At 37.5% G+C, this 22322-nt stretch overlaps 1 protein-coding gene across 1 annotated transcript in view; it reads left to right on the top strand.

Annotated features, from left to right (window-relative positions):
- GLRB (glycine receptor, beta) overlaps positions 1–22322 on the top strand; it is a 154880-nt gene that overhangs the window by 126835 nt on the left and 5723 nt on the right. Inside the window, exon 8 of the mRNA XM_006884447.1 lies at positions 8429–8721. Within this exon, the coding sequence (XP_006884509.1) occupies positions 8429–8721 (293 nt within the window). The remainder of the gene's footprint in view (positions 1–8428; positions 8722–22322) is intronic.

The following is a 22322-nucleotide window of genomic DNA, read 5'->3' as shown; positions in this document are numbered from 1 at the left end:
TTTGCTAATTTTCAATGTTGAATGGCATAGAAATATGTGTAACCTGTTTTTTTTTTAATTTTCTATATAAGAATTAAATGTTATTTGCTTAGGGTTATAATAAAGATATATTCCATATGGATAAAATGAATGACCTTAAAAATAAGATCATTGCAACAATACATTTTGTTTAAAATATCAATTTTTATTTTTACTCTGAGTGTGTGTTTGCGTGTGTGAGTTTTCAGAATATCACCTGGAACTCATATATGTTAGGCTGTGATATATCTGACCTCTCTGTGAATGATGGGTGAATTTTTATTTTTTTTTCTTCCATCAGAAAGGCTTTGTACAAATTTCTCTCCAGACTTATTAGAGGGCTTTAATGAAACACAGATTTTTAGAGCTGGAAACCAGAAAAGGAGAGGAAAAAAAAAGATCATTTTAACAGAATAAGAAATATAGTAGTAGTTTGTGTGTAATAAAATTCACAAAAAATAAATCTCTGTCTGCATAAAGAATATCAATGTTCTGTTACTGTTTCCCTCTCTTTGACACTAGCTATACAAGCAGCACTCTTCTTCTGCCTAACGAACGACCAAGAGAGGGTCAGACCTCACAAGTTACAAAGCTGTGTCTGAAGTGCAACAATGAATGAATGAATGAAAATCCAAAATCTCTATAAATGTTCATTGAAATGAATAAAAAAAGAAAAAAAGAATAATGTTTTATAAAGTGGGAATAAAGAGACCATACAGTGCACAGAAAAAAAAAAAAGGCTGTGTCTGCCCGAGATTTTAGGTGCTAGCCACAAGCTTAGAAGTCTCTATTGCACATCACCTCGTTTCTTTAGGTGCTAGCCATAAGCTTGGGAGTCTCCACTGCATATCACCCTCACGTCTAAATTGCTAGCTACAAATTTGGACCTTTTAAAGAACCTCCTTTGAATAATAGCTGTAACTCTGAAGTCCCCAGCCCCTTCTCACTTCTGATCTGCTGGCTTTCCCTCAGGTTTCCCCAGTCACTGGGATGACTCACAAAGTCAAATAAAGTTCTGTACACTGATTATAATAAGATTACAGGTTTTGTTAAAATGAATACAAATCAGAACCAGGATGAATAAAAAGTGTATGAGGTGAAGTATTGGAGGGTTTCTAGTAAGATGCTTCTTTATCAGAGAAGATATGTCACCCTTCTAAGACATCTCTTTAATCCACAAGGAAGTTCTTGGAAGTATCTTGTCCAGAGTCATTATTAGGACCTCTTTGCATAGAGAACTCTAGTGACCTAGTGTGCAAAGGATTATACTTCTAGTGAGTTCTTTTTAAGGTGGCCTAATCCTAATAAGATTATTTGCTGATAAAAAAATAATAAGTAGAGAAGAAAATGAAGAAAGATGTAGAAAGAGTATGCTTAAGAGGGTGTGTTTGAGGTATCCATATTACTTTTGTTAAGGCCAGCTAATAAATATTTATATCATGGGCATGCTATTCAGATCACATCTATTCAGTTTTGCTTTTGTTGCACTAAGATGGCTATGGAGAATATGCAACAGAACAGATATGGATGTGATTCAATAAATCTTTAACAGATGAGATGGAGAACAAGACTGATCTACAGTACATAGTTTGTTGACCTCTGGACTATCAGATATGGACACAGATGGAATAAATAGGTAGTTAAGATGATAGAGGTAAATAAGTGCTTTTGTTTTTGAAATAAAATAGAAATAATGTGATGAATAAAGTTGTTAACAATCTCAGTCTCTTCACCATTCATCCTGATGCTGCCAGTTGGTCCAGTGGTGAGAATCTTTGTCTTCTTGACATTGAACCTCAATCCATACTGAAGGTTGCAGTCCTTGATCCTCTGCAGCAAGCATTTCAGGTCCTCAGTTTTAGCAAGCAGGGTTGTATTATCTGCATAATGCAGATTGTTAATAGATCTTCCACCAATCCTGACGCCACATTTCTCCTCATAGAGCCCAGCCTCTCGGATAATCTGTTCTGCATACAGGTTGAAAAGGTATGGAGATAGGACACATCCCTGGCATATACCTTTCCCAATTTTGAACCATGCAGTATTTCTCTGCTCTGTTCTGATGACTGCCTCTTGGTCCAAGTATAGGTTTTTGCATTAGAACGATCAAGAGTTCTAGGATTCCCATTCTTCTTAGAGTCAGCCACAGTTTGTTATGATCCACACAGTTAAACGCCTTTGCCTAATAAATGAAACACAGATAGACATTCTTCTGGTATTCCCTGCTTTCAGCTAAGATCCATATAACATTAGGTACAATATCCCTAATACCACGACCCCTTCTAAACCCATCCTGGACTTCTTGCAGTTCTCTGTTGATGTACTGTTCCTGTCATTTTTCGATAATCTTCAGTAGAATCTTGCTTGCATGTGAAATCAACAATATTGTTCTATAGTTTCCACACTCTGTTTGGTCACCCTTCTTTGGAATGGGAACAAATATAGATCTCTTCTAGTCCGTTGGCCAAGTGGTTGTTCTCTAGATTTCTTCGCACAACTTGTTGAGCACATCCAGGGCAGCATCTGTTAGCTGAAATATGTCAATTGGTATACCATCTATTCCTAGGGCCTTATTTTTTGCTATTTCCTTCAAAGCTTGGCTCCACGGTCAACACTCTTGGCACCAGTAGCCAGGAAATAAAAATATAGAAGTATTGTGATTGGAAAGTCTGCTGTTAGGAACCTCTCCAGGGTACAGAAGAGCAATGGTATCACTCTGGAGACTAAGGTATGTCTGATACAGGCTGTGGTCTTTGCAATCACTTGTTATGTATCAGAGAGTTCAATGAGTAGGAAGGATAGAAGGAGAATTGATGCCTTTGAGCTGTGGCGCTGGAGAAGAGTATTGAATGAACCATGGCCTTCCAAGAAAACAAACAGATTCATCCAGGAGAGGGTTAAACCAGGCTGCTCCTTGGAGGCAAGGATTCTGGGGTTTCGTCTGACATACTTTGGACATATTGTAAGGAGGGACAGGTCCTTGGAGAGGGACATCATGCTTGGGAAGGTGGAAGGATGGCGCAAGAGGGGAAGACCCTCTATGAGGTGGATTGATTGAGTGACTGGGGTAATCGGCATGGGTGTGTCAGAAGCAGTGCGATTGGCACAGGACAGAGCAGGGTTTAGGGCTGTTGCTATGAGTCACAAACGAGTCGATGGCACATAAAAACAACAACAATGTGATGAATTTCAAATGAGATAAGGTGAAGTGTTGTTGGGTAGAGAAAAAAGTAGTGAATAACAATCATTACCATAGTTGAATGTCAGGATTATGGACTTCTTAAGGTTAGTGGTTAAGATATTGCCAAAACACTTGGTACCTGTCCAAAAAAAAAATAATTTGTTCATGTTTCTTATTTTAGGCTGTTGTTATTGTTTTTGTGTACCATAGAGTTGGAATGGACCTATAGATGGATGACCCTCCAGTGGGTTTTCAGAGGCAGTTAATCTCCACAGGTTGCTGGTGGCTTTGAGCCACATGCTTTTAGGATTCCAGTGCAGCTTCTTGTCTCTAGGCCACCAGAAAAAGTAACAATATTTCTCAATATAATATTATTTCCTGAAAATGGGGTATATAGTCCCTATTCATATTTTTTCCCTTATTTTATCTCTACTTTTATTTCTTGACATCTTTGAAGTGATAAAAATCTTAATGGAACCCATTTTCTTCTCCCTCTGCATCAAATCCATGAATTTTTTTCTTTTAAAGGGCAATCCCATAATTTAGTCCTCTCATTTAATTATTACTACCCTCGAGCATCTTAAAAATTCTGGTCTTTTCAACATGACCTCCATCTGAATTATATATTGCTTAATCTTTTCATTTTAAGAATTTATTTCAAATTCTCAGTTGCCTTGTGCTGTGTCCTGACCACTGTTCTTTGTTTCTTTCTTGGCCTTTACTTGACCTTGTTATGCTTTCATCCTGTAAAAGGAACAAAAGCCACATGGGGAAGGCTGAGTCTGACTACTGCTAACTGTGCAATGGGGAAATATCCCCATTAATAGCAACCATAATATCAAACAACTAACTATATGGTCAGACAGGCCTCCTCCCCCAACCATTTTCCTGTACCTACTTCTACTAATTACCAGATCTGATGTCAATGGCAAATTGACTCACAGACTTGACTTTACTCATAGTGATTGGATTTATTAGGGAAATAGGTTGGTATGGGGAAGCAAAGGATACTACCCTGTTAAAACTCAAGTTTAGTCTTCAGCAGCATTTAAAAAAGGCAAAGGCTATGTGCAGATAGCCATATCTACCTTTACCAACCTCACAAAGGGGAATTGTGTCATCATCAATAATAACAACTACACAAGACCAATTCCTATGATATCAGACATGTCTCCCACTTTCCCACACCTCTACTTATCCCAACTCCAGTCTTACTGCTTTGCTTGTTGTCGTGTGCTGTTAGGTCACTCATGACTCATAGTTACTCTATGTACAATAGCTCTGAACCCTGCCCTATCCTGAGTCAGTTTCACTGATTCTGACACACTTAATTCCTTTGCCTCAGTTACCACGTCAATCAATTTCATCTGGGATCTTTCTCTCCTGTGCTGTCCATCCACCATTCCAAGCATGTTGTCCTTTCTCAAGGATTAGTCTCTCTTGGCCATGTGCCCAAAGTATGTGAGACAGAGCTTCAAAATCTTGATGTTAAGGAGAAACTTGGTTTTACCCTCTCCAAAACACATTTGTTCTCCTAGAGATCCATGGTAGTTTCAATACTCTTTTCCAGTATAACAACTCAAGATATCAATTCTTCTTCTGTCATCCTTAGTCATTGTCTGGGTGTCTGAAGCTAGGTCCAAAATCCCGTACAATGGCTTGCACACTACCCAGACACATGTTAAGAAGTCAAAAGGTATTCAAATTGCTTGGCAGCAAAATATAATCACTCAGTCAAGACAGCTTCTGAAACACGCTTTGAGTCTCCCAGTGTTAGGCCAGTGTTACAAAGCTTTTCATCCTGTCAATTATGTCTTTTCCTATCCCTAGGGCTCTAACAAACTTGGACAAAAAGTTCTTAGCTCTGATTCAATGGCATAGCAGTCCCATGGTCTATGCCATCTTGGTCTGACTGGTGCAAGAAGCTTCTTTGCTGGTGGCCAAGTTCTCTAATTCTTCTGCTGGATCAACTCAATTTAATAGCTAGACTACTAGCCAATCTCCTTGTGGATTGGTGGGTTTAGCCAATCCTTTGTGGATAGGCTAGCATGCCCTACTCACGAATTTCTACCCATCCACGTGACAAAGTCAGACAATGACTAGGAAAATAATGTTGGACAATAAACCCTTAAAAGTGCACAGTCCTAAACCAGATTAATAGCAAGACATAATTTGTCAGTTCAGATAGCCTCTCAGTCAGCAAGTGGAAGTCCAGGTTCAGTCCAGCAGCACAAATGTAAGAAGCCTTTGATTACTACAGACATCCATCAAGTTTTATTTCATAGCAATCAGATCTTCCTTCAGCTGTCCAACAAGCAAAACCTTTAACTCTGACTCCATCTCTGGGGATCCATCAGGCTACTCCTTGCCAGAATCTCTTCACAATTGTGCCAGCTCTCCCTCTTATCTTGGCTCCACAGCTATTATTGATGTAAAAGACACTGAGAAGAGGTGGCTCCTGTGTCTGTGGTTGAGGCAGCTGGAAATCACACTCCCAGAAAGGCCTAAGGCTATGTCTTTAAAACCTTTTTCAGTAGTTTTAACACCACACATGCCACGATTGTCTTTTTCTATAGACTCTCCTCTTCTGAACTCTTGTGATCATTTGCCAGTTATTCCCTTTAGATCTTTGATTCAATCTTTCCTTCTTCCCTTGGATCAGAAATTTTTCTTCTCAATCCTTTTGCATTTTCTTCTTATAATTATGTCTTTATATCCTTAAGTTTTGCTTTTTAAACTGCTATTTACTCACCTATCTGTGTATTCTGTATTCCCCTATCAGGGTGTTTCTAATTATATCATTTATCTTTACAAATTTAAAATTTATTTTTCTTTTCTAAGGAGCCCTTGTGGCACTGTGTTATATGTCAGTCTGCTAAGCATGATGTTGATAGTTTGAATACACCAGTTTCTTCACAGGAGAAAGAAGCACAGTTTCCTTAGGAAACCTGATGAAGTGCTCCTGAGTCAGAATGAACTCAGTAGCACTGCGTTTTATTTTTTATACCTAATATGGTACAAAACTCACTAATATGGTACAACCCAGAGGCATACAATTCTAATCAACCAGCTGCTTCTCAAGATAAAGATGGGCAGTCTCTTCCTGTGTGATTTACAGTCTTTGAAAACCTTCTGGAGGATCAGCTATCAGTCAGCTGACTTGATGAAACATACATAACAACAACAACGACATAATGCTATTCTCCATTTCCTCACATCATTTAAGTTTATTTTTAATAAATTGATGTGTATATTAAATTTAATACAATTTGATACATACTTTGTGGAGCACTCCTGGTACAATGGTTAAGCACTGGGTGGCTAACTGGTCAACAATTCAAACCTTTAAGCCACTCCAAGGAGAATGATGAGGCAATCTGCTTTGGTAAAGACGATAGCCTTGGAAATATTCTGGGGGAGTTCTACTCCATTGTCTATGGTCTCTATGTAAGAGAGTTAGAGTCAAGTTAACAGCAAAATAGAATATTAAAAGTATGGAAGTACTATGGGGATAGAGAATGGTGTCAATATGCCCTTTGTCAAGGAATTCAATGTGGTGGAACTTGTGTTTGTGTTTTAGATCCTTAAGTAGTACAAAAAAGTTAATGCACTTAGTTGCTAACTGAAATGTTAGAGTTTTCAGGCTACCCAGAGGAACTTTGAAAGAAAAGCTTGGTAATATATTTCTGATAAATCAGCCATTACAAACCCTCTGGAGCACAAATCTATTCTGACACACACGTCACCAAAAGTTGCAATGAGGTTGTTAACATTTGGCTTATGTGTTTAGATATGTGTTTGATTGATAGGTAAATAAAAGAAATTTGACTAGGAATAGAGAAATTGCTTGGAAAGGTACCCATAGGGAATTTAAATGAAAACATTGATAAGATCTTGGATTTTTAAATGTTACTTTCCCAATCATGGCTTGAAAATCTTGAGACTTGCATTAACTGTTAAAATACAGTTCTATTAATTATTTCTTATTTGTTCTCAGGACCCAGAATTATTATTGTAATACTAAATTGTTGTTGATTCCCTTTGAGTTGAGCGCGACTCATAACAACCTTATGAACAAAAGACTTGAAGTCCCTCTACAACTGTCGACATTTATCAAAGTTCATAGTTTCCAGAGGCATGATTTAGATTCTTATAAAGTCATATGTTAAAGTAATACTATTTTTACTTATTGTTTGCACAAGTTAATGTCTTTTATTCACAGTCTTTATAGCAAAGAGTCATTTAAGCTTTTGAATACTTAAAAAAGAGCTGACATTTGTCAAAAGCTCTGTTGCTTCTGACAGTGCTATTGATGAACTATATTAATGTTTAAGTGGCTCATTAACAATAATAAATTGTTGACTATATTAAGGTAAAGTAAAAGAGATTATAATACAGCTTTAATTATTAGGGTAATTTATTCATTAATTCTCAGGAGTGGTTGAATCTAAAAATAAAAATGCTCTTTTAGCCCCATAAGTGAAATAGATTCCCAGAATCCCTTGATGTCATATGCAGTGTTTTCTTTACTATTGTCTTACTAATGATCTGTGCCTTAGTCTGTACATACTTTCCTCTGAAAAATAGAAGAGTACTAAGTTTGGTAATGTTCTCATTTGGTGGTTTATCATTCTTTTCCTTAAAATGATATATAAATTATCAACTTTCCAAATAAATCAATATTATACACTGCAGAATTCCATGTTTTTTAAAAGATAATTTCTTTTCCCTGAACTACTTTGAATGGTCCCTATTTTATCTTCTTTAGTAGATATTTATGATGTGAAGCTGAACAGAAAATTTATTTATGCCTTCTTTCTTATTTAATAGTTTATGGGGAAAAATCTAGCTCTATAAATAGAATCTGTCTAAAACAAGCTGGAGAATTAAATATGCCACAGACAAATTCTGAGACTTCTTCACTATAATATTGTTTTAGGTGTCTTTAATATTTAAAGCAGATTCAAACTATTTTCAGATCCTGATTTCCATTTGCGTTGAAAGATAGTAAGTATTTATAAACATCACCAACTGCCACCAGTAATCCTTAAACAAAGAAACAAAATAATTAAAAGTACTTTGCTTTTAACTACTGTTTGAATTTTAGAGACCTGAGAAACTCTGTATGGACTATTGAAACTTGCCAGAGAAAATGAAGAAATGAGTAATGAATGCCTTTTATAGAGGTAAAAATCTGTTTAATTTCTATTTCTTTGTCTGTGTCTACAGGTATCTTCTCAGTGCTCAGCTTGGCCTCTGAGTGTACGACCCTTGCTGCTGAACTTCCCAAAGTATCCTACGTGAAGGCTCTTGATGTGTGGCTCATAGCTTGTCTTCTCTTTGGGTTTGCTTCACTGGTTGAGTACGCCGTGGTCCAGGTGATGTTGAACAACCCCAAAAGAGTTGAAGCTGAAAAAGCCAGAATTGCTAAGGCTGAGCAAGCAGATGGAAAAGGTGCAAATGCAGCTAAGAAGAATACTGTGAATGGAACAGGGACTCCTGTTCATATTAGCACTTTGCAGGTAAGAAAGAGTACATTGAGCTGATGAATTTCCCTCATCTTCTCTTCAGTTAGAGGCTGGAGACACTTCTCTGGGTCTGAGCATTTGATAGAGTTTGTATATCTGCTTCCTCCTAGTCCCCTACTAGTCTATCAAGTACTAGCTTTCATAAATGTAAAGAAATTGAGCACAACAGTTTGGACAAGAAATAGAAAATGTTAAATAAACTTAGTTCAAATATTACTTAGGAAAAAGAAATATTCAACACCTTAGTAAATTTTGTGATGGCTTTCCATAAATTTAAGAATACCAATTGCTTTGATAGTCAACACTAAAAATGGGGAACTTGTCATATTTCCCTAATCTTTTTCATTTATCAAGCTTTAGTAAAAACCTAGAAGATTGCTGGAGAAACAGTAAATGATGTGAGGGAGCTTTATGCTTGATTAAATCACCCACCTGTTACCTATCAGTATCAAGAACTGTGCATTAATGAAATCACATTATTTATTGGATGCCAGATGAGAGGGAAATTAAACACATAACTTGGATTATGTTCATCATGCAAGTAGATGCATACCTGGAGAAGAGTTATAGTTTTTAACCCCTGAGTCTAGCCCTACCACTTAATCATGGTTCAAAGAATAGTAGACAATGTTTTAAGACAAGTTGTTGAGGGTCCTCCAGGGATTCAAGTTAGCTGTCCATTTGCCCCAAGCATGATCATGATGATGCCCTGTTTGGAAGACCAGCCTTTTAGACAGTCATATTTATTGATTATAATTGTGACAAGTACTGCAAGAGAGTAACAGGCTCAGACCATCTTCTCTATGTCTTCCCACCCCAAACACTGCTACCAAGTCAATTCTGATGGCTACTCATTGTGACCCTTCAACTGAGGCTGTAAATTTTGATGGAAATAGACTGTATCATCTTTGTACCAGAAATGAATAGTGGATTTGTACTGTGAATTTAAACTGCTTTATTTAACAGCTTAACCCATATACTACAAGCTCACTGTATCTCTTTCATATTTTACTACCTTGAAAAATTGCCTATTTTGCCTATATCACTATTTTCTACTACTCTATAAATTTACTGACCATCATTACTTCCTTACCTAGAATCCTGAAAATACACAAGTACACTACACATGGATTTTTTAGATACAAAAGCAAATTAACCCTTTCTACACAGTGGTGCTTTTGACTTCATTTTTCTTTTTTTCTGTTCAGTCATCAAACTCAATTTCTAAGCCTAAACAAGTGACCTTGTATAAATCCTTACCTTTCCCTTTTGGGAGGATTCTTCAAGCTTTATTCATATTTCATATTTTTATATACCTCATGAAGAGTAAATATAAGAAAATGTTAATGCAGAGGACTATTTATCAAACACAGCCTTGATAAAAATAAGATTCAGGCTTGTACATGTTAAAGTGTTTCTAACTCCATCTTACTTACTTTAGACATATTGTTAAGAGAGGCCAGACCTCGGAAAAAGACATCATGCTTGTAAAGGTAGAGAGTGTGAGAGAGGACGACTAACAGGAGATAGATCAGTGGGCTCAAGTGTGTTGGGGATGGTGAGAATGACCCAGAATAGGGCACGGTCTTCAGTTCCATTGTACATAGGGTCATGAGGAGCTGCAGTTAACTTGACAGCACATAACAACATAGTCTGAAGCAATCATGCTAAACCCAGATACTCAACGTAGTACAATCAAGATTAGTTATCTCCTTTCGGTATTTTTAGTTCTCTGTTTCATACCAGATGATAAGAAATTAGAGAACTGAGAGGACACTCAGATGGCATAGTCTGTAAGGATTATGCTAACCCAAAGGTTATGCCTCTCTGGCAGTTCAAATCCACTGACACCTCCACAGGAGAATGTTGGGCAACCTCTTCCAAGATGATTTACTGCCTTGGAAACCCAATGAAGATTGAACTGTGAGATGGTTATAAGTTGATGGCAATGAGAGGAATGGAACTAAAAGGAATGAGAAGGACAGAGTGAACTAGGACATCCTGCATTTGAAATAATCAAGCCCAGTTAGAGTGATTAGAGGCCAGTTATCTTTGGCACAACACAAAATCCTGTAAAAGTAGAACTAGCTGAGTGCTTAGGACAGTTTGCAGACACAGAAGACCATTCAGTGATTCTTAGTGAGATAATTGTTCTTGAAATGCCAAAATTTTATGCCTGTGCCCTGCTGTTACCTCACTACTTTGAAGATGCACTGTACTTCCATGTTTTTTTTTTAGTGGTTTCCACACAATACAATTTATTTACCTAATTTTTTACATTTCAGATGCTTTACTTAATATCGTTCAGGTTCAATAAAATTTCTTTTTAAACTTATTTGGACATTAGGATATGACCCTTCTTTTTCTTCCCCTAAAATAATGCTTCTTTTTACAAAGAACATATTAACATTTCCAACAAAGTGGAGGAACAGGGCCCAGAGTATGTTTGTTTAATAATCAACCTTTTTGAAATGAGATTATTTCAGATTTACTTGTAGTTGCACAAGATAATATATATTTGTCACTGGTACCCTTTGTCTGTTGTTATATTCCCTCAAGTCAGAAATGACTCACTGCTGAAAACCTAGCAGTGGATTTTCAGAGGCTGTAAATTGCAAGGGAGATGATTGCTCATCTTTCTCCCAGTGGAGAAGATGGTGAGTTGGTTCCACCTGCCGCTGTGTTGGTAGTGCAGCTTCTTACCCAATAAATCTAGAAACTAGACATCCATCAATTGTAACATCTTATGGACTATAGTTGTTACTGGTGGTGTTAGGTGCTGTTGAGTATTATTCATAGTGACCCTAGGAACAACTGATATGAGCATTTCCCTATACTGTGCCATCCTCACAGTCTCTGACACGCTCAAGCCCATTGTCACAGTCACCATGTCAACCCACCTGGTCAAGGGTATTCTTCACTTTCACTGTCCCTCAACCTTCCCAACATATTGCCTTCTCCAATGAATAACCTCTCCTAGCAACATGCCTGAAATATGTGAGCTGAAGCTTCACCATCTTTGCCTGCAAGGAGCTCCCTGGCTTCACTTTCTCCAAGACATACTACTTTCTTCTTTTGGTAATCCATGGGATTTTTAGTATTCTTCTCTAGCACCACATTTCAAATACATCAATTCTTCTTCTGTCATCCTTAGCCATTATCCAACTCTCAGATGCATAGTAATTGATTGAAGATACTATGGCCTGAATCAGGTACATCTTGGTCCTCTGACATATACTCCTCAATAATTTGGAGATGTCCTTGACTACAAACTTTTGCAGTGCATCACATTTCCTGATTTCCTGACTGCTTGTACCAAGCAGATGAATCCAAGTAAGATGAAGTTGTTGACAATCTCAATTCTTTCTCCATCCATCATCATGTTGTCTCTTGGTTCAGTGGTGAAGATTTTTGTTTTCTTGATTTTGAGATGCATCCCATATTAATTATACTACAAAATCACAAGTAGAATACTAACATTGATATAAGCATGTATTTCTATCACTGACAATATCTTATGTTGCAGGTTTGGGGCTTTTTTCCCTCTTATTTCCTTACAATCATGCATATATATATTGTTGTTGTTGTTGTTGTTATGTGCCGTCGATTCACCTGTGACTCATAGTGACCCTATGTACATTGTATTTTATATAATTAATTGCTTTTGATACATGCCTATTATTATCTTTTTAAGTCCCCATTAAATCTTTTCTACTCCTTCACTCTTCCATTTGCCTACCAATTTATGCTATCCTAGGGATTTTCCTCTTTCCCCCTTTACCTCCCCTGCTCCCTTTCCCTTTCTCTTTGAACATTTATATACATCTTACTAATTAATCCTTCTGTTTTTACAATAATGGTCCTATGAAGTATTTATCCTTATAAGACTGAGTTAGTTCACACAGCATAGTGCTCTTTAGACTCTCCCATGTTATTTGGTGTTTTATGAAATCATTATTCCTTAGTGCTGCTTAACATTCCATTGTGTGAATATACTGTAATTTCTCAATTCATTTATTTGTGAACAGACATTTGAACTGCTTCCATTTTCTTGCTATTGTGAATACACTACTATGAACATAGCTGTACATATCTTTGTTCATGTCTCAGTTCTAGTTTTCTTAAGGTAAATTCCACAAGTGTAACAGCTGGGTCAGATGAGATTGCTATGTCCAACCTCTTTATGAAATGCAAAAGTGCCTCCCAGAGTGGTTTTTCTATTTTAGAATTTCACCATTAGGGCATGAGAGTTCCAGTCTCTCCACATCTTCTTCACATTTATTCTTCGATGTCATGCTAAATTCTGTTACCGTTTCTAGGTTTAGATAGTATTTCCTTGTTGTGATTTGCATCTCTGTGCTTGCCAGTGATTTTGAACACTTCTTCAAGTGTCTGTTGTCCCTTGAGTATCTCCCTTTGTGAAAAGTTGTTTCAATGGGTTTTTGCCCAGTTTGTTACTGGATTATTAGTCTTTTTCTTGTGGAGACCTTTTAGGATTTTGTAAACTTTTATTATGAACCTTTGTCTGAAATGTCATTGCCAAATGCTTTTCCACAGTGTGAAGGCTTTTGTTTTCTCTCTATTGGAAATAGTTTTGGGGTTTTTTTCTTTACTCTTTTATTATTAATTTTAATGAAAATTCACAGAGATTTTAGATTTCCATTCATTCATTCATTATTGCACTTTTCTCCATACCCACCCCTCCCCTGCAGTTCATTCTTCTCTTTGAAAAGTAAAAGAAAAATTTTTTCATTGTCATACAATCCCTTCCCCAAGTCCACTTCACTATGCAGCCTTTGTTCTGGACTCATGTCATGACAATAAGACCTAATCATATATACCTTTTAAACCGTTCTATTTTTCATCTGTTTCAATGCAGTAATAGTTTTTAATGCTCACAGGATCTTCATTTTTAGAAAGTCCCATTTGTTGATTTTATCCTCTCCTAGTAATATTTCTGGCTATACTGGCAAGCCTATTTATGCCATAGGGTAGAACTTGTAAGTTTGGCTCCATTTTTGTCCCTTAGCATCCTTATGGCTTTGAGTTTTACCTCTAGATCTTTGACCCACAATGAGTTGATTTTTGTGTATGGTGTGAGATACGGATTCTGTTTTCAGTTTTCTGCAGGTAGGGGTTTGGTTTGCCAAAACCATTTATTGAAAAGCATATAGCTTCCCCATTTGACAAGTTTTGGGGTTTTTCTTTTCAAATGACAATTGATTGTAGGTAGATGGGTTGATTTCTGGGTTCTTGATTCTGTTCCATTGGTCTATGCGTTCGTCATTGTACCCAAATCATGCTGTTTTGGTTCCTATGGCTGTGTAGTACATTTTAAGATCAGAGAGTATATTCCTCCAAAATAATTTTCATTTCTCATAATAGTGTTGCTTTCTTTTGAGTCTCTTTCCTTTCCAAATAAAACTGCCAATTATTTTTTCTATCTCTTTGAAGAATGAATTTGATATCTGTATTGGGATTCTGTTGAACATGTAGATTGCATTTGGTAATATTGTCTTTTTTACAATGTTGTGTCTTCCTATCCATGAACAGAGAATATATTTTCATTTAGTTAGGCCTCTTATTGTCTCTTATAGTAGTATTCTGTAGTTTTTGTTATGAAGGTATTTTGTGTCTCTAGTTAGAAGAAGAATTGATGGTTTTTATTTGTGGTGCCGGAGAAGAAATTTGAATATACCATGGATTGCAAAGAGAACAAACAGGTAAAGCCACGCTGGTCTTAACCACGCTTTTGGAGGCAAAGAATTTGAAGCTCCATCTCTCGTACTTTGGGCATATTGCAAGGAGGGTCCAGTCCTTTGAGAGGGACTTCATGCTTGGAAGGGTGGAGGGACAGCACAAGAGTGACTGGAGTAATGGGGGTAAGTGTGTCAGAGACAATGAAATTGGCTCAAGATAAAACAGAGTTCAGAGCTGTTGTACTTAGAGTCGGTATGAGGCAGAGTCAACTCGATGGCACATAACAACAACAAAAAAAACCCCAACATAGTAGGTTTATTCCCAAGTATTTCATCATGTGGATGGCTTCTAAATGCTAATTACTTTCATAGTTTCCTTTTCTGTGCTTTGTTGCTATAGAGAAATCCCACTGCTTTTTTTTTTTTTGTGAAAGTTTAAATTGATCTTATATTCTGCCATTCTACTAAACTGGTCTTCTTCAGTTTGTTTGACCTAGTCTTTGGGTTCGCTATGTATGATATCATATTGTCTACCAATAGTAAAAGTCTTATCACATTTTTTAACAATTTGGATGCCTCTTATTTCTTCCTCTTGTCTTATTGCCCTAGTAAATACTTCCAATATGATATCAGAGTAGTGATAGTGTAGAGCTTTGTCTTGTCTGCATTTGTAAGAGGAATGCCTCTAGACTTTTTTTTTCTCTATTGAGAATAATGTTGGATGTTGGTTTTGTACATACATTTCTTCACCATGTCAAGGTAATTCCCTTCTATTCTTATTTTGTTTAGTGTTTTGATCAAGAAGGTTGTTGGATTTTGTCACATGCCTTTTCTGTATCAATGAATAGGATCATGTGGTGCTTTTTGCTTTGTTAACATGATGAACTATAATTGATTGCTTTGTTGTGTGATTTTTTTTATTTTGTTTGTTTGTTTTTTACTGTATGGAGAAAAGCGAAAAACATGGCATGGAGACACAGGACTGTGAGCATCTCCATGAAAGAGAGAGAATAGCACAGCCTCTCACCACCCCAGAGCAGAAAGCAGATAAAGAGCCAGTAGCCCAGCCCCATGCATAGTGCCTCTAGAGTAACAACAGCAACAAGAGATTGGTCCATTTGTTGTTGATTCAGAATTTACTCATAGTTGTGAGTAACTGTAACATACTGAAAATTAGTTTTAATAAGGAAATAAGTTGGAGGCAAAGAATAATAACATCCAATGCAAATCCAGGTTTTAGCCCAGCAGTGCCAAGGCACAATTTCTCAATTAGTCCAGGCTCAAGTTTTGGTTCAGCAGTACAAATTCAAGAACCTTCTGGTTTCCTCAATCATCCAGCAAGGTTTGCCTCAGAGCAGTTAAAAGTCAGTTTCTCCTTAGTTACCTGGGAAGCAAAGAAAACTTTTAACTGTAGCCTTTATTTTAGGGCTCCCCTGGTTACCCTTTGCTACAGTCTCTCAAAAGCAGTTCATGACCAGGATCTCACTATCACAAGTGTCTCTCTCTGATCTGGCTCTCATCAGGATCTTGCTCCACTCTCCCTCAAGTCTTGTTACCCAACTTGGAAAGCACTCTCTCTCCTATCCTAGTTCCACAGCTGTTGATGATTTCCAAGACCATATGTGAAGGTAGCTGGAGACCAGAGGGAGTTAGAATAATGGCTAAAAAACCCCACTAAAAATCTAACTTTAGGCTATCACCACACTTATGTTGAATCATTCTTACATACCTGTTATGAATCCTACTTGGTCATGATGAATTCTTCTTTTATATACTGTTAGATTCTATTGGCCAGGGTTTTGTTATGATTTTTATGTCTGTGTTCATGAGAAATACTGATCTATAGTTTTCTTTTTTGGTAATGTATATGCCTGACTTTGGTATTAGACTTATGCTTAGTTCATAGAACGACAAATAATTTAGATGGAATTGATGTAGTTTGTTTCTAAATGTTTAGTAAAAATAACCCCTGAGCCTGTCTGGTTAGGAAAATTATTGAGGGGGACCTTCTTAAGGCCTGCCTAATTTCTTCTTTTGTGACAGGTCTGTTCAAGTGTTCTACATTTTTTCTTTGTCAAGCAGGGTATAGTGTGGGTTTCTAGGAATTAATCCCTTTACTCTAGATTTTCAAAGTTATCAGAGTATAGCTTTTCATAATATTCCATTAACATTGATTAAATTTCAGCTTTTTCTATTGTGATATCATGGTCTTCATTTCTTATTAATTTATTTGGGTCTTTTTGTTGTTGTTTCTGTTGTTTGCACTGTTGAGTCACTTGCAACTCATAGTAACGCTGTGTACAGCAGTCCTTTACCCTGCTCTATCCTGTGCCAATCTTATTTTTCTGACAGACCTACAACCATTACCCCAGCCACTGACTCAATCCATCTCATTGACCACCTTCTTCTCTTGTACTGTCCCTCCACCCTCCCAAGCATGACATCCCTCTCCAAGGACTGATCGCTCCTTGCAATGCGTTCAATATTTATCAAATGAAGCTTTAGAATCCTTGCCTCCAAGGAGCAGCCCGGCTTCACCCTCTCCAGGACAAATCTGTTCATTTTCTTAGCAGTCCATGGTATATTCAGTATTCTTCTCCAACACCACAGCTTGAAGGCATCAATTCTCTTTCTGTCATCACTAGTAATTGTTCAGCTCTCTGACACATAGCAAGTGATTGCAAAGACATGGCCTGTAACAGGCACACCTTAGCCTCCAGACTGACATTGTTGAACTTCAGCACTTTAGAGAGGTGTCTAACCACAGACTTTCCTATAGCAATATGTCTTTTAATTTCCTGGCTGTTGGTGCCAAGAGTGTTGACTGTGGAGCCAAGCAAACTAAAGCTGTGAACAATCTCACTCTCTTCACCATGCATTATGATGCTGCCATTTGGCCCAGTGGTAAGAATCTTTGTTTTCTTGATATTGAGTCTCAATCCATACTGAAGACTGCAGTCCCTGGCCTTCCACAGCAAGTGCTTCAACTCCTCCTCAGTTTTAGCAAGCAGGGTTGTGTCATCTGCATAATGCAGATTGTTAATGAGTCTTCCTTCAATCCTGATGCCACTTTTCTCCTTATATAGCCTAGCCTCCCAGATAATCTGTTCTGCATAAAGATTGAAAAAGTATGGAGACAGGATACAGCCTTGGTATACACCCTTCCCAATTATGAACCATGCAGTGTTTCCCTGCTTTGTTCTAACAACTTCCTCTTGGTCCAAGTATAGTTTTGCATTAGCACAATCAAGTGTTCTGGGATTCCCATTCTTCTCAGAGTCAGCCACAGTCTGTTGTGATCCACACAGTGAAATGCCTTTGCATATCAATGAAGCAAAGATAGACATTCTTCTGGTACTACTTGCTTTCAGCCAAGATCCATCTAACATTAGCTACAATATCCCTAGTACCACAACCCCACCTAAACCCAGCCTGCACTTCTGGTAGTTCTCTGTTGATGTGCTGTTTCCATCATTTTTGGATAATCTTCAGCAGAATCTTGCTTGAATGTGATAGTAATAATATTGTTTGATAATTTCTATGCTCTGTGGGTTCACCTTTCTTTGGAATGGGAACAAATATAGATCTCTTCCAGTCAGTTGGCCAAGTGTTTGTTCTCCAGATTTCTTGGCACAACTTGGTGAGCACATCTAGGGTACCGTCTGTTAGTTGAAATATGTCAGTTGGTATGCCATCAATTTCTGGAGCCTTATTCTTAGCCAATTTTTTCAAAGCAGTCTGAACTTCTCCCTTCATCACCGTAGGCTCTTGCTCATATGTTGTTTCATTAAATTCTTCTGCGTCTGCCAATTCTTTTTGGTATAATGACTCTGTATACTCTTTCCATCTTCTTCTAATACTTGCAGGATCACTCAATATTCTGCCCAAAGCATGTATTGCAACTCGAGGCTTGAATTTCTTCTTCAGTTCCTTGAGCTTAAGAAATGCTGAGCGAGTTCAGGCCCTTTGATTTTCTAACTACAGCTCTTTGTACATTTCATTATAATACTTTACTTTTTCTTGTCATGCAGCCTTTTGAAATCTTTTTAGCTCCTTAATGTCTTGATTTCTTCCTTCTGCTTTGACTTAATGGTACTTCAGTGCAATATTCAGAATCTTTTCAGATATCCATATTGGTCTTTTCTTCCTCCTCCATCTTTGCAATGACTGTTTGCACTCTTCCTCGATGATATTCTAGATATCTTCCCATAACTTATCTGGTCTTCACTCTTTAGTGTTCAAGGCCTCAAACCTGTTATTGGGATGGTTCTGAACTTCAGGTGGGATAAACTCAAAGTGATATTTTGGTTCCTATGGGCCTGATTTCACTCTCTTTAGCTTCAGTTTAAACTTTTTTTAAATTTTATTACTATTTTTGTGTGAGTGTACCGTCATATCAGATCTGACTGGTACAGGAGGAGATTGTCCCTCCTTCCCCAGCAGAGCATCTGGTGGATTCGAACCATGCGCCTCTGAGATTATAGTTGCAACTCCTTACCAATAGGCCACCAGAGCTCCCCTCAGTTTAAACTTCTGTATGAGTAGTTGGTGGTCTGTTCCACAATCAGCACCAGGCCTAGTTTTCACAGCTGTTATTGAGTTTCTCCAGCGGTTCTTTTCACAGATGTAATCTACCTGATTCCTACACATAACATCAGGTGAAATCCATGTATATATCCTGCATTTATGTTTCATGTAAAATGTATTTGCAATGAATAAATTGTTGATTGTGCAAAATTCTATTATCCTATCTCCAGCTTTATTTCTGTCACCAAGTCCATGCTTTTCAACTATTGATCCTTATTCTCTGTTACCAACTCTTGCATTCCAGTCACCCGTCACTATTAATGCATTTTGATTGCATGTTCGATCGATCTCTGACTGCAAAAGTTGGTAGAAATCATGTATTTCCTTTTCTTTGGCTCTGGTTTTCATTGCATATGTTTGAATGATAGTGGTATTCACTGGACTTCCTTGTATGCCTATTATCTGCCACTCACAATATTATATTTCAAGACACATCTAGAACATTTTTTAACTATGAAAGCAACCCCATTTTTCCACACCTTTTCATCTCCAGCTTAATAAATCATATGATCATCTGATTCAAAATGTCCCTGTCAGTCCATCTCATCTTGCCAATTCCTAAAATGTCGCTATTTATGCGTTCCATTTCTTCCTTAACAATGTCTAATTTTCCTACATTCATAGTTCTCACATTCTATATTCCAACCTCTAGTGTCTGCTTACAACTGTTCCTCCTCCTTAGTATTTCATACTTGAAAATTCCACATCTGTTGCCCTGATATTCTATGTGTGCTTTATTGTACATAGAGTTTTTGAAGGCCTGCTATTTCAAAAGTGGGTGGCCAATCCTTCTTCCTAGTCTGTCTTAATCTGAATGCTCAGATTTAGAAAAGTTTCTGACATACAAGCATTTTATAGAACAATGAAGATCAAAGACCTTTCTCAATTGTAGAAATATCCAGTAGTTTGAGTTTTGTTCCTGCCACTGACACAAGTCTCTTGACCCACCCCTTTCCCTGCTCCACCAGTATTCCCTTCTACTCCCACCTACCTCCTTTAACACCTGTCTCCTGCTATACACCCCTTAATCTGATAGCTTATATCTCAAGCTTTGTGGGTTTCTGTGATTCCAAATTCTTCAAGATGCTGCTGATTTCTTATGCTGTGATCAGTATCTCTTGAGTTTAGGGGCCGGTAAGTCCAAATATAAAGCTCTAATGCTAGGGGAAACATCTTATTTCAGATGGTTCTGAAGAAAAGTCCTGTATCTTTAATTTCTGCTCCAGATTTAATTTTTTTTTGTAGATTGGGCATCTTCCCTTCCATTGACAGCACACTGTGGTGACAATATTTCCCAAGGGTGGGTGATCTGTCCTGTAGATGTGGTATGTAGTGTTCTTTTTCTCGCCTGAGGGCCTCAGGTCCTCGGGCCCCAAGGACTCTAGGGGCCACCTTGTTCCATGCGTGTACTCCTGGGACAGGCTCTCTGTTTGGATGGTGGGGGGAAGCTGAGTTTTCCCAGCTCCTGCTCCCTCCCTGGCTCCCCTGAACTTCTCTTGCCAATGCTTTCAGTTCAACTTGAATGTCTTCCTTCATTACTATTGGCTCCTAATAATAAGGTATTTCTTCAAATATTTCAGTGTCTTTCAATTCTTTTTTGAAAAAGTGACTCTCTGTATTTCCTCCACCTTCTTTTGATGCTTCTTGGATCATTCAGAACTTGCCCATATAATTCCCAAGTATTGCAACTCAAGGTTTGAATTTTTTCAGTTTTTCAGCTTGAAGAATCTGAGCAAGTTTTTCCCTTATCATTCTTCAACTCCAGCTTTTTGTACATTCTGTAATAATACTTTGTTTTGTCTTCTTGAAATACTCTTTGAAATCTTCTGTTCATCACTTTTGGTTTGGCATGTCATATACCTTTGTTTTGGCTTCTTGACTCTTTAATGCTATTTTCAGTGTCTCTTCCGACATCCATTTTGGTCTTTTCATTTTTATCTCTCTTTATAATAAACTTTTGCTCTCTTCATGGATGACATCTTTGATATCATTTCACAACTCATGTGGTCTTTGATCATTAGTATTCAGTGTCTCAAACCTATTCTGGAGATGACTTTAAACTTCAGATGAAGATAGATCCATGGATAGATCCATGGTTGTATTTTGGTTCCCTTGGATTTTTTTATCTATCTATCTATCTATCTATCTATCTATCTATCTATCTATCTATCTATCTATCTATTTATGTATTTATTTCTTTTTAGCCGAGAGGGTTTCTTTAGCTTCAGTTGGAACTCACACATGAATAACTGATATGTTCCACACCTGGCCTGGTCTTGACTGCTGAAATTTAGCTCCTCCAACAATTGTTTCCATTGATATAGTCCATCTGATTCTTGTGCAGTCTGCCAGGTGAGGTCCTGGAATGTGTACAGTTTCCTTTTGTGTTTTTTAAAAATACATTTTTAAATAATAAATCGCTGAAAAGATGAAATCCAATCATTTGATGTCCAGTCTCCTTTCTGTCACAAAGACCATATGCTTTTCTGACTAACATTCCTTCCTCATTACTAACAATTTTTGCATCAGTAATTATGTAACTATTAATGTATCTTAGTTAGTTAGTTTTGATAGAAATCATCAATTTTCCCCCCTTTGGATTTACTTGTTGTTGCATATATTTTCATAATAGTCATATCCATATATTTCTTTATCATAGTAGCTTAGTGTTAAAAATATATTTGATAAAATTATGAAATAAAACTTGGTAAAATATATACAGATTTAAAATTAATTTAAAAATAATATTTGCTACAACATATACAGATTATTCCCTGCTGTTGTTATTGTTGTTATTATGTGCCGTTGAGTCGTTTGCGACTCATAGCGACCCTATGTACAACAGCCTTAAACCCTGCTCTATCCTGCGCCAATCGCACTGCCTCTGACACACCCATCACGATTACCCCAGTCACTGAATCAATCCATCTCATAGAGGGTCTTCCCCTCTTGTGCCATCCCTCCACCCTCCCAAGCATGATGTCCTTCTCCAAGGACCTGTCCCTCCTTGCAACATGCCCAAAATATGTCAGACGAATCCCCAGAACCCTTGCCTCCAAGGAGTTGCTTGGTTTAACCCTCTCCAGGATGAATCTGTTTGTTTTCTTGGCAGTCCAGGGTACATCCAATACTCTTCTCCAACACCACAGCTCAAAGGCATCAATTCTCCTTTTGTCCTTCCTACTCATTGTCCAACTCTCTAATGCATAACAAGTGATTGCAAAGACTATGGCCTGTATCAGGCACACCTTAGTCTCCAGAGAGACACTGTTGCTCTTGAGTACTTTAGAGAGGTCCCTAACAGCAGAC

Source organism: Elephantulus edwardii, unplaced genomic scaffold, assembly GCF_000299155.1.
Source record: "Elephantulus edwardii isolate Elephantulus edwardi_28Jun2011 unplaced genomic scaffold, EleEdw1.0 scaffold00034, whole genome shotgun sequence".
NCBI classification, from domain to species: domain Eukaryota; kingdom Metazoa; phylum Chordata; class Mammalia; order Macroscelidea; family Macroscelididae; genus Elephantulus; species Elephantulus edwardii.
Note: the sequence above shows the minus strand (reverse complement) of the source record. Positions and strands in the feature narration are given on the sequence as shown.